Source organism: Tursiops truncatus, chromosome 10 (genome assembly GCF_011762595.2).
Source record: "Tursiops truncatus isolate mTurTru1 chromosome 10, mTurTru1.mat.Y, whole genome shotgun sequence".
NCBI lineage: Eukaryota > Metazoa > Chordata > Mammalia > Artiodactyla > Delphinidae > Tursiops > Tursiops truncatus.
The window spans coordinates 2,265,170-2,285,265 of NC_047043.1; the positions used below are offsets into that span (position 1 = coordinate 2,265,170).

At 50.8% G+C, this 20,096-nt stretch overlaps 1 protein-coding gene across 15 annotated transcripts in view; it reads right to left on the minus strand.

The window, feature by feature from the left end:
• SLC22A23 (solute carrier family 22 member 23) overlaps positions 1-20,096 on the minus strand; it is a 146,330-nt gene that overhangs the window by 98,904 nt on the left and 27,330 nt on the right. For 7 of the 15 annotated variants that reach the window (XR_012334282.1, XR_012334283.1, XR_012334280.1 and 4 more), the window contains 2 exons: positions 11,922-12,025; positions 6,691-6,845 (listed from right to left, as the gene is read on the minus strand). The exons of 2 other annotated variants lie outside the window; for them this stretch is intronic. Coding sequence is in view for 8 of the 13 variants with exons in the window: in XM_019944968.3 (XP_019800527.1) it covers positions 6,691-6,845; positions 11,922-12,025 (259 nt within the window). In the remaining 5 variants the exon portion in view is untranslated. The remainder of the gene's footprint in view (positions 1-6,690; positions 6,846-11,921; positions 12,026-20,096) is intronic. 6 more of the 15 variants (XR_012334281.1, XR_012334284.1, XM_073810248.1 and 3 more) reach the window with 2 other exon arrangements.

Here is a 20,096-nt window from a genome sequence, read left to right on the forward strand (position 1 = left end):
GTCGCTCTCCTACTTCTCCTCAACCCCCTCTTCCAGTCAGCACAGCTTCCAGCACTGTGTCCCTTCCTGTCTTTCCAGAAGAGAAAAGAAAATCCTGTGGCATCTAACGGGATTCCTGGAACAGACCCGTGAGTCCACCTGGTTCTGGGGGCGGGGTGGGGGGGGGGCGGCTGGTGGAGCAGCTGGTGGAGCTGCAGCCTGGAAGGCAGGGTCGAGAACCACAGGGAAGCGGTCAACCACTAGTCCTGCCCCCACTCACCTCCCACGCCACCTCTGACCTCAGCCCCTCAGCGCCGCAGCCTCCAGAGAGCAACGACTCAGGCTGCCAGCGCGGGCTGGAGAAGGACACCATTCAGGGCCAAGCATCCCCGGTTTCCTGTCCTTCCCGGCCCCTCTTGAGGGCTATGAAACCCTCAGCACCGGGGGAGGCTCCTGGTTGAGCTTAGAATGAAAAGCCATGGAAAGCTTAAGCAAGAAAGCACGGGGGCTGCGGTGGTTTCCACTTGGTTTTGTCGTCATCTTATCTTGACAGTGGTGGTCAACGTTAATACCTAGAATCCATTTCTTTTTGTTTTCTACCCATTTTCTCCACAAATGGTTCCACGGCACACACTCTGAAACCTGTGCCCTGACTTGGGAGAGAGGCAGACAGAAGCTTAGAGATAAAGCAGCCTGTTGGCACAGGGTCGGTCCACCATGGAGCTCACACTACACCTGGATCTCCTGATTTCCACATCTCTCTCCTTCCCCTTTTAGTGTGTGAGCAGCTGGTTTCAAACGAAGCCCTCACGCACCACTAGAATCCCAGTCTGGGAAACACCCAGGCCTCAGGGATAGACATAGCTTTAATAACATCCTCCACTGCAGGGGAAAAGGCATCCAAATACTCTAATCTTAGAACGCCAGATATCTAAATAGTTTCTACTTTTTCCACTGATTTTGAGACAGGACTCTCTTCACCAAATTCAAAACACCCAAAGGAATATGCGCTTGACGCCCACTTACACGCACCTCTGTCCCAACTTCCAGCAGAAGACTGGGCGTCCGGGCCTCCGTGAGGCCACAAGCCGTGTACCCTTCCTCTGCCCTCATATTTCCACCCCTGACGTGCAGGTGACACGATATATCCTCACATGCCCTAGAGCCACACAGACATTTGCACTTTCTTCAGAGAAAAGCCTCCACATAAATCCAGGTTGCGGCTAATATGTTAGAAGGGGGAGAGGTTTCATCGTTTTTATTTGAAGAACTGGCACTGCTTCTAGAAATACTAGTCCTCGGTGGCGTTTCCTGGTTCCCTTCTGAACAACCCGCCTCTCCAGTCTCAGACCGGCCGCAGGGCCCCAGCCGCTGCCACCTCAACCCCTCGGGAGGACGGGACTAAGCTGCCGGGACCCCCTGCCCTCTCACGGCATCCCGAGAGCGCTGGGGTTCCTGTGAGGTGTGACGGGGAAGGCAGGTGAGGGGACAAAGGTCTTGTTACCTTTCTCTTATACATCTGCTCCCTTCCCTGTCACAGTCTGTCTGTGGGTTAGTAAAGTGTTTCCCATGAAGAAAAAGACAGATGGGGAAACCTAAGTCCGTTCTGATTTCCCAACCATGCGGTTTTGAACGCGGATCAAACCAAAACTCTTCTGAAGTTTAAAAATAAATGTTTGCCAAAGGCTTTGGGTAAACTCTGACTCACTTCCTTGGTGGACAAAGCCCTGTAGGTAGAGCTGGTCCCACCAGAATGGGGCTGTGGCTCCCAGGGTGGCCGCAGGGAAGGCCCAGGCATCTGAAGATGGGGCAGGTGGGGGAAGAAAGAGGTGACCGCTGACGATGGCCAAGCACACGTTCACAAGAAACTGTCCCTTCCCCCCAACGCAGTGCAAATAAATATTTGCTCACCAGCCAGCTGGGGTCACGTATACGGAAACTGTCCCTTCACCCCAACACAGTGGCAATATTTGCTATCAGCCAGCTGGGGCCACTTACACTGAAACTGTCCCTTCCCCCAAACGCAGTGCCAATATTTGCTCGTCAGCCAGCTGGGGCCACTTATACTTGACCACACAGCTCAATGACTCAGTCCCTGGTGCCACAGTTCAGTGGACTGTCTTCTGAACGTACAGCACAGCTCTGATGCTCAAAAACCCTGTCGACTGAAATACGCCCCCAGGAATATTAGTTCAGAAGAACATCAAATTATAGAAGTACAGGCAACCGCGAGGAAGAAAGTCACCCAGCACGACGGAAATTACTCAGCCTGAGTCCAGATCCATCATCTATCTCACGAGCTAGTGAGAAGCAGAACATCGCCCCACGCAGAGCAAACTCAAGGTCCTTCAGAGATTATTTACCAGTTAAGATGTGGCTCCTCGTTTTGCAAAGTAATCAGTAACTTAGTCACCTGTGAAATTTCTGGTCACTCCTTATGTGTAAAATTCATCCAATTATGTATGCTGTATGGGTTTGAGGAGGGTTATTATAATAAGAACATGAAGCTTTTAATTTTTCAAGGAAATTGTTCAAACAAAACAAAACAATTGTTTTGTTTTTCGGCCTAACTGTTGCTAGGCCGAAAAACAAAAAAAAGTAACGTTCATTCACCCACCGTCAGTATTGTTTGGTCTCTGCTGGCAAAAAGCCGGGCTCATTCCTTGCGCTCAGGGTCGGGGGAGGTTGCTAACAGTGGGGAGGGGAAGACAGAGATCAAATGAGGAGAGAAACTCGAAAAAGTATGCTAAACACATTCCTCTCCCCCAGGACTTACTACATCTGATATCAAGTCAACTCAAAAAGCTATAACCTCTCGGGGCTCCTTTTAAACAAGGACACATCTTTACAAAAGCTGCATCACCCTGTCTGTGAGGTTACGAATCCTTGTTGGAAAAAGAATTCACACCACAACAAATCACATCTGCCCGTGCTGAAAAGCGTCTATTTCTTTAGTCTCTGACAAGCCTTTTTCATAAACGAATCAGGAAACGTGATGCTCGCTTCTTTCTTTGTCTGTGGTTCCCTGCTGCTGGCCCAGCTAAGGCAAGACTTTCTACCTTTTCTTTTTTTTTTTTCCGGGTCCAGAGCTCAAGGGCTACAATGAAGCCACCAGGGTGGCCCGAGTGTGTTTAATTATTTCAGTGCCTTGTGAGGCCTCAGAGGCGGCAGGAAGCTCGTCTATAGCTGCCACTAACCACTCAGCATAGCTCGCTGTCTCTGGTTCCTGCCAACACCTGACAGGTACAGACTCCTGGGAAGATGCCCACAGTCTCTGGTTTATGTCCTAGTCCTAATGACACAACCGCATCTCCCTTTGGTGAGCCAACGGAAACTAAAGTTTGAAGGAGAGAGTCTTTCACTGGAATGCACCTTAGACAAATTCCAAGCCAGGAAAAACCTTAAGCAGCCTTGCACGGAACAGCACAAAAACGTTCACACGTCAGCAGCATGTCTCAAAATGAAGAGTCCACCTTCGCGGCAAGCTCCGCAAGAAGCGAAATCGGCAAAAATCATGACTCTCCCTTCTTACGATGCCAAGAACCTGCAAGGCTGAAAAAAGAACGATATCCAGGTCTCCTCTGAGAAAATGCAGACCTTTCCAGCAGACGCATTAAGTAAGCTAAAAACCTGCCAGTGGAAGGGGGAGAAAACGTCAGGACCGTAAAAAATGTATCTTCCAAATAATCAACTTCCCCCATGTAAAAACTCTTCTCTAGAGTCAAGAAATACTTCGACCCTGTGACCAGGGTTATGAAGAATTTCCTTTAAGCAAAACGAATTCCCAAGCATTCACTAAGCATAGGTACTACTTGTGTATGAAACGCTAGCAAGCACACTGATCAGGACATTCAGAGTCACCTGCCCAACAGACTGAGAGCTGGTCTCTTCAATTCTCGTCACCAGCCCGTCTTCTCCCAAGACTGCCAGAGAGAGGGGCTGCCCCAGCCCGGCACGCAGCACACCCACCCCAACGCTGTCTGCCCGTTACAACTTTATTTCCTTTTTTGAGTCTCCCTTCCCAAACTTAGCTTTTCTGATTCATGCTGTTTAAATATTATCTCAATGAACTCCAAGTAATCATTTATATCGTTTTATTTTAATTTTGCTATATCAGATATTGTATTAACTCGGACAACGGGCCACTGGTGGATATCTGGAAATTTTCAATGCAACGGTATCTGTCATGACGTTTGACTCATAATCCCAATCTAAGAAAACATAGCTATTTATTTACGCCTTGCTTCATTTCCGAGAAAACCTAAGACTCTGCGCAGAAATCCATATAATAATACTTAAATTATGGAGATAGGAAAATGGGACAAAGGAGAAACGAAAGCAGAAAACTTCAAATGAAACTAGGAGAGGGGCCAGCATTTAAAGCTCAGCTTGTCAAGCCCACACACATGCTAGATCAGATTCTAAGCTTTCCAAGCTTCCCAGCGTCACTGGAAAGAGAGCATCACTTATCAGTGGCTAAAATATGACGGCCCACTGGTCAAATCTGGCCACCATCTGCCTCTGTAAACCAAGTCCTACTGGAACACGGCCACACCTAATCATTTACATATTATTTATGGCTGCTCTCAGGATACGATGGCAGATCTGAGTAGCTGCAACAGAATAAAATATTTACTACCTGTCCCTTTACAGAAAAAAGTTTGCAGATGCCTGGGTTACACGATCTGTGCCGGTAAGATAACAGCAAAGCCGTCTCCCGGGATAAGCACACTCTTCGTATGGTCCTGAAGTACGTAAGAGAACTTTCTACTACAAAGAGCTCACTGTGTAATCTCACGAAAAACAGCCGTAGCTTCATTTTTCACAGTACGTACAGCAACAGATTTCACAGGGACAAGGGCGATTCTACATGAGGCTGAAATGATGCCATTTGAGGGAAATTCTCTCCAGGCCTGGCTGAGTTCAGGGGAGCCTGCAGAGATGGCCAGTGCCGGCCACCCCCTGCTCTCCTTCCTTATCACAGGCCGGCAGGGCCAGCAGGTCAGGCTCCTCTCCCGCTGGGCCCCAAGGGTCCTCCCGGGTCCTCTGAGGTCTCTGTCAGCAGTTAGCACGCAAGATAAAGCCGACATGTCAGCTTTGCTTTAAGGCTCTTTTCCGTACACGTTCTCTCCACCGAACGTGGCTAAGTACCGGGGTGGTGAGACGGAGCTTATTCCTCTGCTAAGTTCCTGAAGCGTGGCTGCTCCGTTCTGCCAGTGTGCAGAGCCGTCCCCGGGAACAGCGTCCTCGACGAAGCAAAGGACGGATGTCCTCCTGTGGGAACCAGAGCCCCGTGGGGATGGCGGCCTGGAGAGCAGATGCCCACGCGCCTGAACAAACATGGGACCGGAGGGCCTGAGAGCAGGGCCCGCAGCCTCCTCCAGAACGAGCGCGAGAGCCGCTCCTCTGCACAGACAGACGGGTGGGCAGGGATGGAGCACGGCCCAGGCACCTTGAATGGAAGCGCTCAAGCCCACCCCCCCCACCCCCACGCCCATAACGTTTGTTCAAAGAAACAAACCCTCCAAATAGCCATCCCCTCGACCCACTGCCCTGGAACACGCACATTCCTTAAGAACCCCCAAGAGCAAGGGTTCCAAAATAAATGCAAATAACCTGGAAATGGTGACTTCTAAGAAACCACAATTCAATTCAGTGTTGGAAGGAGATAACAAAACTGTCCACAGTGACTTTAGGAGAACACCTCTGTAGCCCTTTTATTCTCTGTGGTTATAAAGCTGCGTTATAATCGACTACAGTTCTGTTCTCTACAATAAGGGAACGAAATCCAGGCCATCTAGAAGTGTTATTTAAAGGGATCACAGACTAAAGTAAGAGAGCCGTACTTAAGATAATCAGAGCTACCCTTACTGACCCCACTGGAAACTGCTACCTAGTCTATCCTGCCTATGTTGTCAAAGGGAAAGAAAAAGAAAACATGTCATAAATCATCTTACATTAGTCCTAACAGTTCTTTCCACAATGATTAAAAAGTATAAAACTAGAAAATAAGTAAATGCCTAAAGCCTTCCTTCTCCTTGTGGGGTTGTGGCCCTGTGCTAGAAACCACCAACTACAAAGAAGGGAGACAACCATCCTTGACAGGAGAGTTAAAAGGTCACAGACACGATGGGAATTTTCTTCACCCTAAAGAGACTGCCGTTTGCTCTCCCAGCACCAGCGCTTAGGGTTCAAGCCCAGACCACTTAAGCCACGTGGGGAGGTGGGAAGCCTGGACCTGGCACAGTCTTAAAGAAAAAAAGACAAGGGAAACTCTTGAGGAGCCCGTCGGAGCACACTGGAGCAAGCACTTGCTATGCTCTTCCGGAACCGAGTGCAGGGATGCCCGGATACGTCCAGGATTGGCAGTGCACGGAACGCGAGCACAGAACATCCCGGGGGAAAGCAGAAGCCCGTCCACGCCCACTGCGGGCCGATCCCCACTTCTCCGGGCCACGATGCAGCCCCCCACGCCCTCCGACGGGCCCTGAGCCTGAGCTCGGGCTGAAGGGAGGGTTAGAGACACAACGTGGGAACGAGTGCTTTCACAGCAGATGAGGCCTGTGGTCCGCACCTCCAGAAGCTGCTGCCTCCACAGCCCGCCCCCCGCCTCCCCGAATCGCAGCGCGCAGACACCCTTCCCGAACCTCGCACGCAGCGGCCACACGTCCCCTCGTTTCTTCAAGACCCGCCGTGAAGGCTCCTACTTACGTAGCGCGTACAGGGTGAGAATCACTCCGGCCAGGCAGAATCCTTCAAAGAACCTGAGCGTGCTGAACATGGTCACATTCACAGACAGCGCCACGGTCAGTCCAAAGACGAGGATGAAGATGACGGAGAAGAGCAGCACGGGCCGCCGGCCGGACCTGCACGCGGACAGGGACACTGTTAGCCGCCACCGCCGGGTGGGGCCGCCGGCCGGACGCCACGGCATCCCTGGGACCGCCGTGCTCGCTGGGTGCCGGGTGAGCACCGCATTGAGTCTGTATCCCTCCTGGACCCACCTGGGGAGGCCCAGGGGTAGAAGGCCCCCGGGGTATATGCACGCACCCGCTGGACTTGTAGATTAGGGAACACAGGTCAACAGTACCGCACAACAGACCAGAGAGACGGGAACCAAGTCCTGTTGGCGAGTCTGTGCCCGAGTGAGTACATGGGGGATAATTCAACACAATCAATGACACCTTCCCCAAACACCAACCTTGACACGCCCAACATTCAAGGTCTTGAGAAGCTGCTGACCTTTGGAAGTGGCTCCAGGGTCAACACAGACCCCAGGCAAGCGGCTTCAAGCCGTTTCTCTGGGCTGTTAACTAGTCTGGCCCGACCTGACCCGTGGCCTGGTGGAGCCCAGGGCCCAGCCGGCTGCCGACTGGTTTCAACTGTATGATGAGAGCGAAATTTAAGGGACCACAGGCTAAACTAAGGTAGCCTGACCTGTACACAACGGGTGTGGATCTGAAAGTGAAGCCCCCAGGGGCCCATCCTCTGCACCTCGGGAAACGGCAGCGCGCACCCTGGGCTGGTGGGCCACAGCGCCAGCCGGTGAGAGCTCGGTGACCACTAGGGGGCGATGTGCTTCTAGGCGTGGCCCAGGGTGGGGGGGCTGGGTAGCGGTGGCCCACTGGGATGGGGAGGCCCTTGTTCTCCATCCCTCCCAACCTGCCATGTGTCCCAGGTAGAGCAGAACCCTCCACCACACAGATGAATGTGACACGGCCAGAGTGAACTGGAAGGAAGGCTCACAGAGCAACTGGACTCCATTTGCCAAGGGAACAAAGTCCACGCCTGGTACCCCAAACACCTGGACTTAGGACGAGGCACCTACCTAAGAGCAGAGTGCCCAGAAAGGGCAAATGGAGAGAATGGAGAGTAGATTCGTGGTTGTCTAGGGCTGGGGTGAGAATGGCGGTGACTACAAATGGGCAGGAGATGGCAATGGTGTAGACTCGGCGTGTGGTGTGACCGCATAACCCTGTGAATATACTAAAACTCACTGAATTGGGTACTTAAGATGGGGGAGCTTTATGGTATGTAAATTATCTCTCAATAAAGCTGCTTTTTAAAAAAGCAACACTCAGGAGTGCACGGTCTTGCCCTGTGCAGGGGATGGATGTAATTTCTAGAAACTCTGGGGGCGGGAACTACAGGACACAGTTTCATTCAGAATTCCTTAGGCTTCTGAGCAGCCCCGTCAGTCGCTTTGGTTTAGAGAAAGGACGGCAAGGCTGTGAGCTCAACGCAACGTAAGTCAACCTTCTTATCGAGCTTTTAGCCATTACCTCCCCTGACTTGTGCTGGGGCCACTAAGTCCTCATCAGCAAAGACTCTATAGGTAGTTTGGTCCAAACCCAACCCGTTTACAGAAATAAATTTAAGCATGGCTTAGTTGGTCTCCTAAAATGAAGGAAAACAAAGTCTAACTTACCCATTTTTGTTTACCTCGACTTCCCTTCTCTGTAACACGGGGATAATCGTCCTGCATCACAGTGTGTTGGGATCGCTAACAGGGATGACGGACAGGGCACCCAGCAGCTCGTGGGTCCCCTTCCCGCATCCTGCGTCCCTGTCGCCCACCAGATATGGTCTGCCCTGTCCTGACACTTTAGGAAAGATCCTGGATTTTTTTTTTTAACTTGTAGAAATGATTCTAAATCTTTCCCTCCCAAATGGTTGTTAAAATCATTAAGTGAAAATCAGTGTTAGGAACTGTGGGGCCAACATGGTCCTCAGGGTCAGAACCCCGCAGCCCCGAATCCAGGCTCCCTGAGGAAGGCTGGAATCTTGAGGAAGACGAGGCTCCGTCAAACGAGGCTTGTGCTTTCTTCAGGAAGGGCCGTCGGGTATAGACACGTGCAAGTGATTTAGAAAGCCCTGGAGTTCACGTGCGCACCGGCTGCCCCAGAGCTGGGGCCCTCCCCCACCGGCTGACTGGTAAAATCGCACCCCCAAATCTGTGATGTGCAGAATAACGGCCTCGGGGGGGCCCCGGTCCTAATCCTCAGACCCTGTGACTGTGTCACCTCTCAAGGCAAAAGGGGCTGTACAGACGTGACGAAGGTGAAGGGCCTGAGGTGAGGTGACTGTCCAGGTGGGTCCAATCTAAGGACCCGGAGAGCCTGTCCCGGCTGCAGGGAACCAGAGAGATGACCTTGTGAGAAGGACCTGACCAGCCATCTCGGGCTCGGAAACTAGAAGTGGGCCAGGAGCCAAGGAACGCGAGAAGGTGGAGAAAGCAAGGCAGTGAATTCTCTCCTAGCACCCCCAGGGGGTCCTGCAGCCCTGCGGGCACCCTGGGCTCAGCCTGGCGCGAACTACAGGACCGCGAGTCAGGTCAGTCAAGCCACCAAGTGCCTGGTAACCATGACAGCCCCCAGAGAAATACGACAGGGTCTCCACAGGACACAGGTGTCCCGCTCAAACGGAGGACTCGGAGGAGACTTTAACGGAGGGATTATTTACAAAGCGGGGGGCAAGCTGGGAGAGAAGGCTGGGGCTGCCGACAGCAGGGAGTGGGGAGCAAGGACAGTCCAGAGCTCAGAGACGGGGCGCAGGCAGGGGGGCCCCGAACGATGGCAACTCTACAGAGACCAAGCAGGGGAGGGAAATGCTGCCACCTTGCTGTCCCCTCCCTCACATCTCCAGCCTGTGCTCCCCGCGCCCCCCCACCCCCGGCCTCTGCCCCGCTGGCCAGGCTCAGCCAGGAGCCAGAGGACAAGGGGGCCTGCAGTGCAGCCCATAAAGGCAGCCTCCCGGGACCGGCTGGGAGAGACATGCAGGATGTCCAGCCAAAGATCCGGGGGGGGGGGGGGAACGAGGTCATCGGGCGAGAGCCACTGACCGGGCCGGTCCCCCTCTTCCATGTGAACTAACGCGTGACCGTACATACTGTCCGGTCCCAGAGAGAACGTGTGTGGAAAACAGTCACTTTTTAAAGTTTTCTTAGACGCTGACTGCGGTCTTAGCTTAACCTAGGACTGGATCAACTTCCCTACACAGCCGTGAAACGGTGCCAAGGGCTGTGAAATCCGGGCTCCCCTCTACATGTGTTTATCTCCTTTGAAGTAAGGCTCTAGCAGGGAGTAAAATGCCAAAAGTAAATCAGGCAAGGGTGGAAAACACCAAACTTTCAAACTGGAACTGAGGCCCACTCACACGTGCAGGGAGCCCCAGCACAAGCTGCTCGCCCTGACCCCCCAGTGCCCCTCGCCCACCACGGCGACCCTGGCCAAGCGGCCACGGCACCAGACTCTGGCTGCTCGCCAAGGGAGACCCCAGACTCTCCTGTCTTCTGTCCCCAGGCCTGGCGTGCGGTCAGGGAGGCCAAACGGCGTGGATGGGCCAGAAGGAAGAAACCACAAAACCCCGTCTAAGCAATTTAAACCGTCACAGATCTGTTGCTCGAGGTCCATATTTACTTCCCCTATTAAATCTCTCAGGAATCGGGACACTAAAACCTCCGTCAAGTCCGTGTTTTTAGGAAGAAGTGACGTGGTTATATCACCATAGCCTTCCCCACCTATTTCAATGCAGGTTTCTAGGAAACAAAAGTCTTTGTGGTTAAAACATTGGGATTAGAGGATCTTTTAGGTCAGTATAGCTCACTCTGAAGACGTTTAAGCTCAAGGATTTGGTTTAAAAAAAAAAAACAAAACCCCAAACCCTCGCCCTTTCCCCGCCTCCACTCCCCAAGAAAAGCCACCACCAAACCCCATGCGAGGGCGGGCTGTGGGTTTCCAGAGATCACTGACAGCGTCTCTGTTGCCGTCTCCAGGGAGTATGTCCTTAAAAAGCACTTCCAAACGATGATTAAGCAAATTCTGAACACTCAGGAAATCACACTTCACATTAATGCAAGGAACTCCCAAAATAGGCGCTAGCCTTGGGGAAGAAAGTTCTAGACCTGAAAGGGGCCTCCCTGGGCTCCCCCGCCGCTCTGTCCCCGCAGGCGCTCTCTGGAGTACCACCAGCCAGCTGTCTACACCCGTGGAGCCAGGCTCTGGGGCCACCACCAGCTTGGTCTCAAATCCTGGCTCTCCGACCTAAAAGCTGAGTGAACCTGGGGATTTTACTTAAACGTCCGTGCTTCCATTTCTCCACCATGAGACGGGGGTAATAAGAGTACCTTCCCAACGGGGTGCTGTGAGGACGGGATATTCTAATCCACGGAGACACTCAGCACAGTGCCCGGCCACGGCAGGCAGCCAGTAAGCGAGGGGTGCTACCATGGTCGCTGTTATTATTACCATGACTACCCCCATCGCCCTCCGAACAACCTGTCACTTCACCCTGAACCACACACCTGGCCCCTAACCCACCCACGTAAAGCGTATTCCTTCTCGCCTCTGGTCACCGCCCCTCTGCCTGCACTGCCCAGCCATTACGCACATGCTGTCCACTTTTCAAGGTCTAGCTCCCTGTGGACCCGCACAGGCATCTGCTGGCCAAGCCAGCTACAAGGACTGTCCCTCTCTAAGATCTGTGGGCATTCAGGGAGCTCATGGGCACGGCCCCACCGCCCAGTTCTCGGGGGTGAAGAGAGTCCGCCGTGTCCTCTCCCCATCTTTTGACGCCTCTCGTATATCCACCCGCTCAGGGCCCAGCCCATAAAGCCTCGAAGCCACGTCCCCAGGCTCTTCCTAACTGCACTCTGACGGTCAGGAGGACGTGGGCTTGCAGGCTGCAAGCCGGTTTTGCTAGATTCTAGCAGCCGGGGAACTGCAATGAATTTAGATTCTCACTTCAAAAGGGTCTGCTCTGTGCACCGGCCAATTCCTTTCATTCTGAATGCTGCAGGTGGCAGCTACAGCCTTCTGCTCTGCCACCAGCACCAGGGCAGAGGAGAGCCTCGGTCACGGTGAGCTCACACCGACCGTGCCCCGCTAGGCAGCAGAGGCTCGCTGCGGCTCCCAGGTTTGTGCGGCGGGCATGTGGGTACTTACCAGTCAGCAATGCATCCAGTTATCAGGTAGCCAAAGATTAATCCAACCAGTAAGGAGAACTTAGCGACATGGACCTTCCAGGCATTATCACACACAAGATCCCACTAGAGAGGGGCAAATAGAAAACAGATCAGAGAGAAACACACACAGAGGCCACTTGTCAATCATAAGGGCAACACATAACTGCGCTCAGGGTCATGACACCCTTTACAGGCTGTGTCACACATACCGCTAAGAGTCTCTTCAATGTTTTTGAAAATCCAACAATGAGAAATATAAATCTGCCCCCAGAAGGCGGGGTAACGTTTCAGCCCGGGACAGAGGATAAAAGGCTGCAGGGCCTCACCCCCCCTGAATCTGCGGATGAGTCTTTCCTCCATCCTGCCAGCGCAGGCCGGGAGTCCCCCATCCCTGGCACAGCGGTCACGCGGCCCTGCAGGTGGAAAGCCCCTGCCAGCTTTTTGCATGGGGTATCACAGTAACACGAGGAAACTGAAAGCAACCTCTGTGTTTCCATCCCAAAAAACTCCCCAAACTTTGTAAGTCGCCTTAAAAATAAAGAGGGTTAGCAGTGAATACTGAAATATCAATTTTAACTAAGCATTCTTACTTTTTTTCCTCATCAATGTCCCTTGTGTTTTCCCATATTACATCCTAAAGCCACTTTCTCTCCACTTGGAGAGAAAGCCAATCAATTGGTGAATACAACATTTAGACTATCTTTACAATTAAGCTTTATTATTTAGAAAAACAAATAAAAATAACCCTCCAATTTTTCCTTCCTCCTTTTGCAGAAGTGAGAGAGAAATGCACGTCTGTTCCCTCGAAGTGACGTGTGTCCAAGTGGAAACACGGCCCTCAACCCACAAGCAACTGACGTCTGGGCCCGAGGGGCAAACAAAAGGGGTCTCGGCTTCAACGGGCTTTGGGACAAGCCGAGCTTCTGCACCAGCCACTGCGAAGGGAGGGGCCAGCCAGCCTGGACAGAGCAGGAAGGCGGCCGCCCGCCACCTCATTCCCTGGACTCCCTGGGACACGTCCAGGGCCGGCACTGCTAGCTGCACGTCATCTCATCATTAACAATTCAGATACAGGTGTTCTTTCCAGGGATGACATCCCCCTACGTCTGCCCAGGGACCGGCAGCATCAGCATCACCTGGGAAGGCGTCAGAAAGGCACATTCTCGGGCCCACGCCAGACCCCGAACGGGAAGTTCTGGAGGAAGCACAGCAAGCAGTTTGACAAGCCGCCCAGGTGACAACGATGCCGCCCTGGCCTGCCATTTCCCTGCTGTTTTGAATACAGTGAATGAGCTTCCCAGGCCTGGGCCAGGGCTCGAACAGTCAACCCCCAAGAGCAGGGTGAGGCCAAAGGCCGCGTGAAGCATGCACAGCAGGGCTGGGCAGCGCTTTGTGCAGCAAATGCCGGGTCAGAAACTAGAGCGCGAGCTAAGGGGGCTTGTGGAGGCCAGCCTGGAAAACCAGCACTCACGGAAGTACCCGTGTGTGTACGTTCTGTCTCCCCAGCCTGGTTTATCACATTCTGAGGCTGTTTCTGAATTGTCTTCTCTCCACTCTGCCTAGCACAGGACTCTGCCCACAAAGCAATTGATTTCCAAGGCTAAGACCTACATCTACCAGCCCATCTGGCTCCTCCGGGCGAGGAGATGCTTACAACACCTATAATGGTTACAATCCCAATCACATCACACCTTCCTGCACCTCAGCCTGGCACGTGCTTGGCAGCAGAAGGACACACCCGGCCCCAGGTTGCTGCCAGGGGGAGGGGGGAGGGGGGAAGGGGGACCAGCTGCTGGCTCTGTGGCCAAGAATCAGTCACTCCCGTCTCCACCCAGACTGCTCACTGATGAGCTTATTTGAGGTTAAGTGATGCCAAGCAGCACATTCTGCTGGTATTAGGCGCCCAGGAGACAAAAGAGATTTTCATAAAAGCATCTGGCGGGGAGCGGATTGCCAACACTGCTGTGGGTTCAGGCCCCCGAACAATAACTCGCCCTGGCCTTGGGCAGCCATGACCCAATTCAGTTGCTACCTAGTCAGATGTTCAGTGCAATCGCTATCAATTAACAAGGCGGGAGTGGAAAACTGAAACAGCTGAGGGAGACAGAACCGCTCCCACGGCCAGGAGGGAAAGGCAGCCTGGTTAGCAGTGTCGCTGGCCCCGCTGTCCTCAGCCTGAGGGGCGGGGTGGGGGGAGGACCCAGGACAAGACAGCCACCTGGCGCCTTAACCCCTCAATCAGGCACTGGAGCAGACAGCATCTCTGAGTCAACAAGAAAACCACTCCAGACCCCAGTGGGCTCCCCAAGATAAAGTCCCTCCTGCTCGGGGTCTGCTGGACATCCCTAAACCCTGGAGGCCCCTTGAGGTCCACTCCGTAAACAAGGTGAGGTAGGGCTGGGAATCCACGGGGACAGCATCCCTTGTCCGATCGCCCCACTTCTGATGAAAATAAAATATGCTCAGATGTCCTACAACCTCCAGAAGAATTTCAGAAGTATGAGGAAGCTCTGAGATCACCTCGCTTTCGAAATCTGTCCCACTATCGATAAGACGCGGCAATCGGTCATTTCACTAAGCAAAGGCTAAGGGACGTTAAGAAACCTAACTTGTGCACAGCCAGGACTCAGTGGCACAGGTTCTGTCTCTGACATCATCACCCGTCACCTCCCTCTTCTCACACCCGTCAATCACCGATGCCAGAGGGCGCTCCTTCCTAGCGTACCTGGCACCCACCCCCCACTCCATCCCTGTTATGGACAACCTGATTTATGGGGACGTGCGAGGAGGCTCGCTCGTCACCCCTTTGGTGTGGGTTCCCGCAGTGTGGGCTGGAAAACACCACTTCCAGGCTCCCTCACTGCTGAGCTCTCCCATGTAACTGAGGTTCTGCCCATCATCTGCACTTAACTTCCAGCGCACAGCCTAGATCTAATTTCCAGGGTAACTTGAATTAGGAAAAGCGTTAAGGCAGGAACAGGTGGGACGTTCATTTGGTGGTCACATCAGGCAGGGCTTGGTCTGCAGGTGGCCGAGGTGTGATCCCAGAGCCTGGGTTGGACAGTGACCTCCTGAATCCCCCGCCTCCTAGCTGTGACCCAGTCCCTGGACAGGCCATTCTAGGGAGCTGCTCCAGGCACCCTTCAGGAGGCTCAGCTCTCAGCTGCTTCTGCAATTCGGCAAGCACTGATTTTATGACCAGATCGAAGGAGTGTGCAGGGCAAGAGGACAGGGGGCCTCCCCACTGAACTAACACAGGGGTCTCCATGCATTAATCCCTCAAATCCATTCCCTTCACAACAATGAGAACAGCCCTCTAGTCAAGCACTTTGTCAGCAGGTTTAGCAAGATCGCAAAAGCGGAGACGTCATGGCCCCATTTCATAGTCTGACGCCTGCTTCCCTTGCCGTCGTTCCAGGACCGGGCATGGTCCACTGTGATGCCACGTGATGCTCCACGGTGAGGGAACTGACCCTAGAATGTGATCTCAATCTTAGCTGCACATGTTCTGTTTTTCAAAAAAAAGGCAGTGGTTACAGAAAATCTGGTGGACTGTTTTCCTACCTATATATTTTAAAGATAAGCTAAAAGAAATAAAATTTATACCATTTTCAAGGGAATCATCTAATTGCTTGACTTGCCAGAGGGGAGAAATATTCATCAAGGAAACTAATGAAGTTTCTAAAGAAGATGGAAAATAAATGGGAGATGAGGAAGATAATCTTATTTTCAGCAATAATGAAGATACTATGATAAAGTCAAATGCAAAACAAGAACGTAAGAAAACTGAAGAAAACAGGTTACTTATCCAATTTTGAAGTGGAGAGACACCCTAAGGATAAAAACTAAGAGGAAAAAAACTACTTAAGAAAAAGATGATGGATTTTATAACAGTTTATCTGTTACTCCTTAATTATTATTCATTTTACTTATTATTTAAAACCTCCCTGCATCAAAAATACCATAAACAAGGGCTTCCCTGGTGGCGCAGTGGTTGAGAGTCCACCTGCCGATGCAGGGAACACAGGTTCGTGCCCTGGTACAGGAAGATCCCACATGCCGCGGAGCGGCTGGGCCCGTGAGCCATGGCCGCTGAACCTGCACGTCCGGAGCCTGTGCTCCGCAATGGGAGAGGCCACAGCAGTGAGAGGCCCGTGTACCACAAAAAACAAACTTAAACAAAATTATAAAGAGATAAATTTGTAAAATATATTGGAAGGGGGATCAGAATGGGTCACCCCCAAAACATGCCACGTTGGCCTAAGGATGATTTTGAGCTGGAGCAAATGAGAATCAGCAGATTCAGAAAGAAGCCTTCTCAGAGCGTCCCTATCTGCCTAAAAGCAGAGGCTTCTGAGAAATGAAGGCCATAAACCCCCTCCCCGGGGAAGTCCTATGGCCGTGAAGACAAAGTTGGCACCCAGATGCGTCTGCAAACAGCCTCACTGACAAATTAGGAGTTGGGGATTAACATGTACACACTACTATATATAAAACAGGTCATCAGCAAGGACCTACTATATAGCACAGGGAACTCAATATTCTGTAACAACCTAAATGGGAAAAGAATTTGAAAAATACGTATAACTGAATCACTTTGCTGTACACCTGAAACTAACACAACATTGTAAATCAGCTGTACTCCAATATAAGATAAAAATTAAAAACAACCTCACTGAAACAACCCTCATCTTCCGTTAGTTCCCCCTTATATTTCCTTCCCAAGTTTGCCACCCCTAAAAGCCTCAACCCCTTTTCTTCTGTCTCCTCACTTCTGTACAAACGGACTGTCCTTCTGTTAAGATGTGAGCCCAAGTTCTGACCACCCCTTTGAGTTACTGGTCACCAAGCGCTCCTGTGTGCCCGGCTCCACTTGGCAATGAACCCTGGTTCCCTCTTGCTCAGCTGCCTTCAGTCTAGTTCCCAGGGCCCCAGCCACAGAGCCTAGGAGGGTAGAGGAAAAAGGTTTTCTCCTCCCCTACAACAGCTGAAGGGTTACTATCCTTAGTAAGTATTTCCATAACAATATAGACTGATACTCCTACTAGAAATGGGTAAAGCACCAGGCAAATTAACAAAATATGAAACAAATGGTTAAAAAAAACACCTGGGAAATGCTCAATTCCACTAATTAAAATCAACGCTCAATATTTTATTTTCAAAAAAAATTTTTTTTTAAGTTTCCCAACAATGCAGGAGAAGCCAAGAGGATCAAATCTGTGCTGGGCGTGTGAACGAAGCCCTGCGCTTCTGCGAGGCCGTCTGGCAACGTGCGTCCCGTGACGTGAAATCATGAACACTCTTTATCCCAGCAATTCCCTTTCTTGGAAGTTTTTCCCAAGGAGACTATGACTGATGCCCACAGATGTCCTGGTGCAACGATGCTCAGTGTTTGTAACTTGTAAGACATGGGAACCTGCCTGACATCAGCAAGGCTATACAGCATGAAAATGTTTGCTTTTGAAAGCAAATGATTGAGAAAAATGCTCATGACATAACGGTATGAGAAAGGCTCAGAATAAAAAACCATGAATAGAGGAGATATTTGGGTCCACAGGGGAAATTAGAAGATATTCCAAAATATTTAAAGTGACTATCTCTGGAGAGTTGAGTTTTATTTTCGATTTTATACTTTTCTTGACTTTTCCAAACTTCCTACAGTTAATCTATAAGCCTTATAATGAAAGAAAAAAAGTAGAGGTTAAAGTAATATAAACTCCCACCCACAGTGGTAGGTGGAAGTGATAGTAGTTAGGGTGAGACCAAATGACTAAAAAAAAAAAAAGAAAACTTTTCACCTTTTCAGGAATATGCATTTTAACACAATCTAAACACTCAGGCCTAGCGGAAGCTTGTTTGCAAAATGACTAGAAACAAACTACATCTTCGGAGCCTGAAGATTACGGATGATGTTAATGTTCATTGACTAAAGCCAAAAGCATTTTTTAGGAAACTAAGTGAAAAATTTCCGCCAAGTTTCATCTTCTGTGCTGGAGATGCCCAGCCGAGGCTGCTCCATCAGAAGCCACGAGGGTCTTACCAGTCACAACGCACGTCTGTTCCAACCCTGAGGAGTCAGTAGAGGTAAACGGAAAAGTTTCTGCTCAGACTGCAAAGGGGATAACACTGCTTAAAACTTCAAAAGCTTAAATAAAACAAAATTCCTGACTGAACTGGAGGAATTTAGAGAAATGCAGGGTCAGCATTCTTCCGCAACCTTTCTTTCCCCCTAAAGTGGTATTTCAGCAGACCCTCATGAACCACTGTTGGATACACCGAGGATTTGCCCTGCTCTGTGTTTCTTAACTGGAGACAAGAGAAGTGGCGAGAACACCTCCCCCCCCACCCCCGACACACACACACACCCTGGAAGGCTGGCCACATAAGCTGGACCCACGAAGCACATTAGCTACAATCAGCTGCTCAACACTGAGGCAGCCTATGCAGGTCTGTGTTATTCAGTTTTTTTTTTTTTAATGGATTTATTTTATTTATTTATTTTTGGCTGCATTGGGTCTTCGTTGCTGTGTGCGGGCTTTCTCTAGTTGCAGTGAGCAGGGGCTACTCCTCATTGCGGTGCACGGGCTTTTCATTGTGGTGGCTTCTCTTGTTACAGAGCACAGGCTCTAGGCGCCCGGGCTTCAGGAGTTGTGGCTTGCAGGCTCTGGAGCACAGGCTCAGTAGTTGTGGCACGTGGGCTCAGTAGTTGTGGCTCGCAGGCTCTAGAGCGCAGGCTCAGTAGTTGTGGCGCACGGGCTTAGTTGCTCTGCGGCATGTGGGATCTTCCTGGACCAGGGCTCGAACGCGTGTCCCCTGCATTGGCAGGCGGATTCTTAACCACTGCACCACCAGGGAAGCCCTGTTTTTGTTCTTTTTAATCCAGTAGTATTCGGATTTTTTTTCCTAAAGATGCTATCAAAATTCAAGAAATACTGCATATTTTGAAAACCCCACATTATTCTCTGCTCTTTGCCTCTAAGTTCATCCTCCAATTTTAGGAGATTCACAGCAGCCAACATAACTGCCAATTAGGGCTGGCACTCTCTCGAGCTTCCTTAAATGACATAATGAACGACCTTGCCAGATACACTGGGAGGTTTTTGGGTTTTCTTTTTAGTTTTGTTTCCCTGTTTTTCATTAATTGCTGCTCAAACGGCTCCTCCACTTTCTTTTTCCCCAACCAACTTGGTGCCAAAAACCCAAACACAGCACGCTGAGGGAAATAGTTGAACCAAAAACCTACTGCGAGCCTGTGGGTGCTCCATGGAGGAGACCAGCAAACCCGCTCTCTCCTCGTGCAAAGGAAACCGGTCCAAGACCACACTGCCAAAGCGGGTGAACTTCTTCAACCTCGCGTAGCCCCGTTTTGGACTAGTGTAGTCATTTTAGACTCACCCTAACGCTTACTCAGTGATCGGTCTTGTTCTGTTTTTCTTCCAGTGACGACTCTTACGCCTGCTGTCCTTTGGCTGTGGTACCACCTTGGTGTGGAGGAAGAGAGATGGATGTGACAACGGCTTCAACCTGTCGCCTTCGGGGGCTTTCCCGGTTCTTACTGAATTTGACCATTTTTAAAGGGCTGAAGTATAAAACCTCTTTCTTATAGCACAGGGAACTATATTCAATACCTTGTAAAAAACTACCATGGAAAAGAAGAATATAATGATATATACATATATATTATGTATAACTGAATCACTTTGCTGTACACCTGAAACTAACAGAACATTGTAAATCAACTACACTTCAATTTAAAAAATAAATAAAAATTTAAGAAGCTAACTTAAAAAGGAAACAGAAAATTAACCACCTAAACAGGCCCTGAGTAGTGGATGTAGGATCATCTCTGCGAGGTAACACGAGGCACTCAATTTTCCTTTCCTTTTTCTGAAAGGAAACAAGGAACACTGTACAGTTCTAAGCAGAGGCTTACGTTAGCAAACGTCCTTACGAGTGGGCCATGATGCCCACTATGGCCCTGGGGGATGCTGAATCTATGATCCACAGGCAGCAGAGACGGTAAATAAGCAACGACCTTCTATCAACCTAAACCCTGGAGAGTCTTTCCAAATCCTGCAATGCCTAGTTTACTACCTCTAAGAAGGGAAATCGATAGTCAACCCTATACATTAAAGAGGACGATTGCAAAACCAGA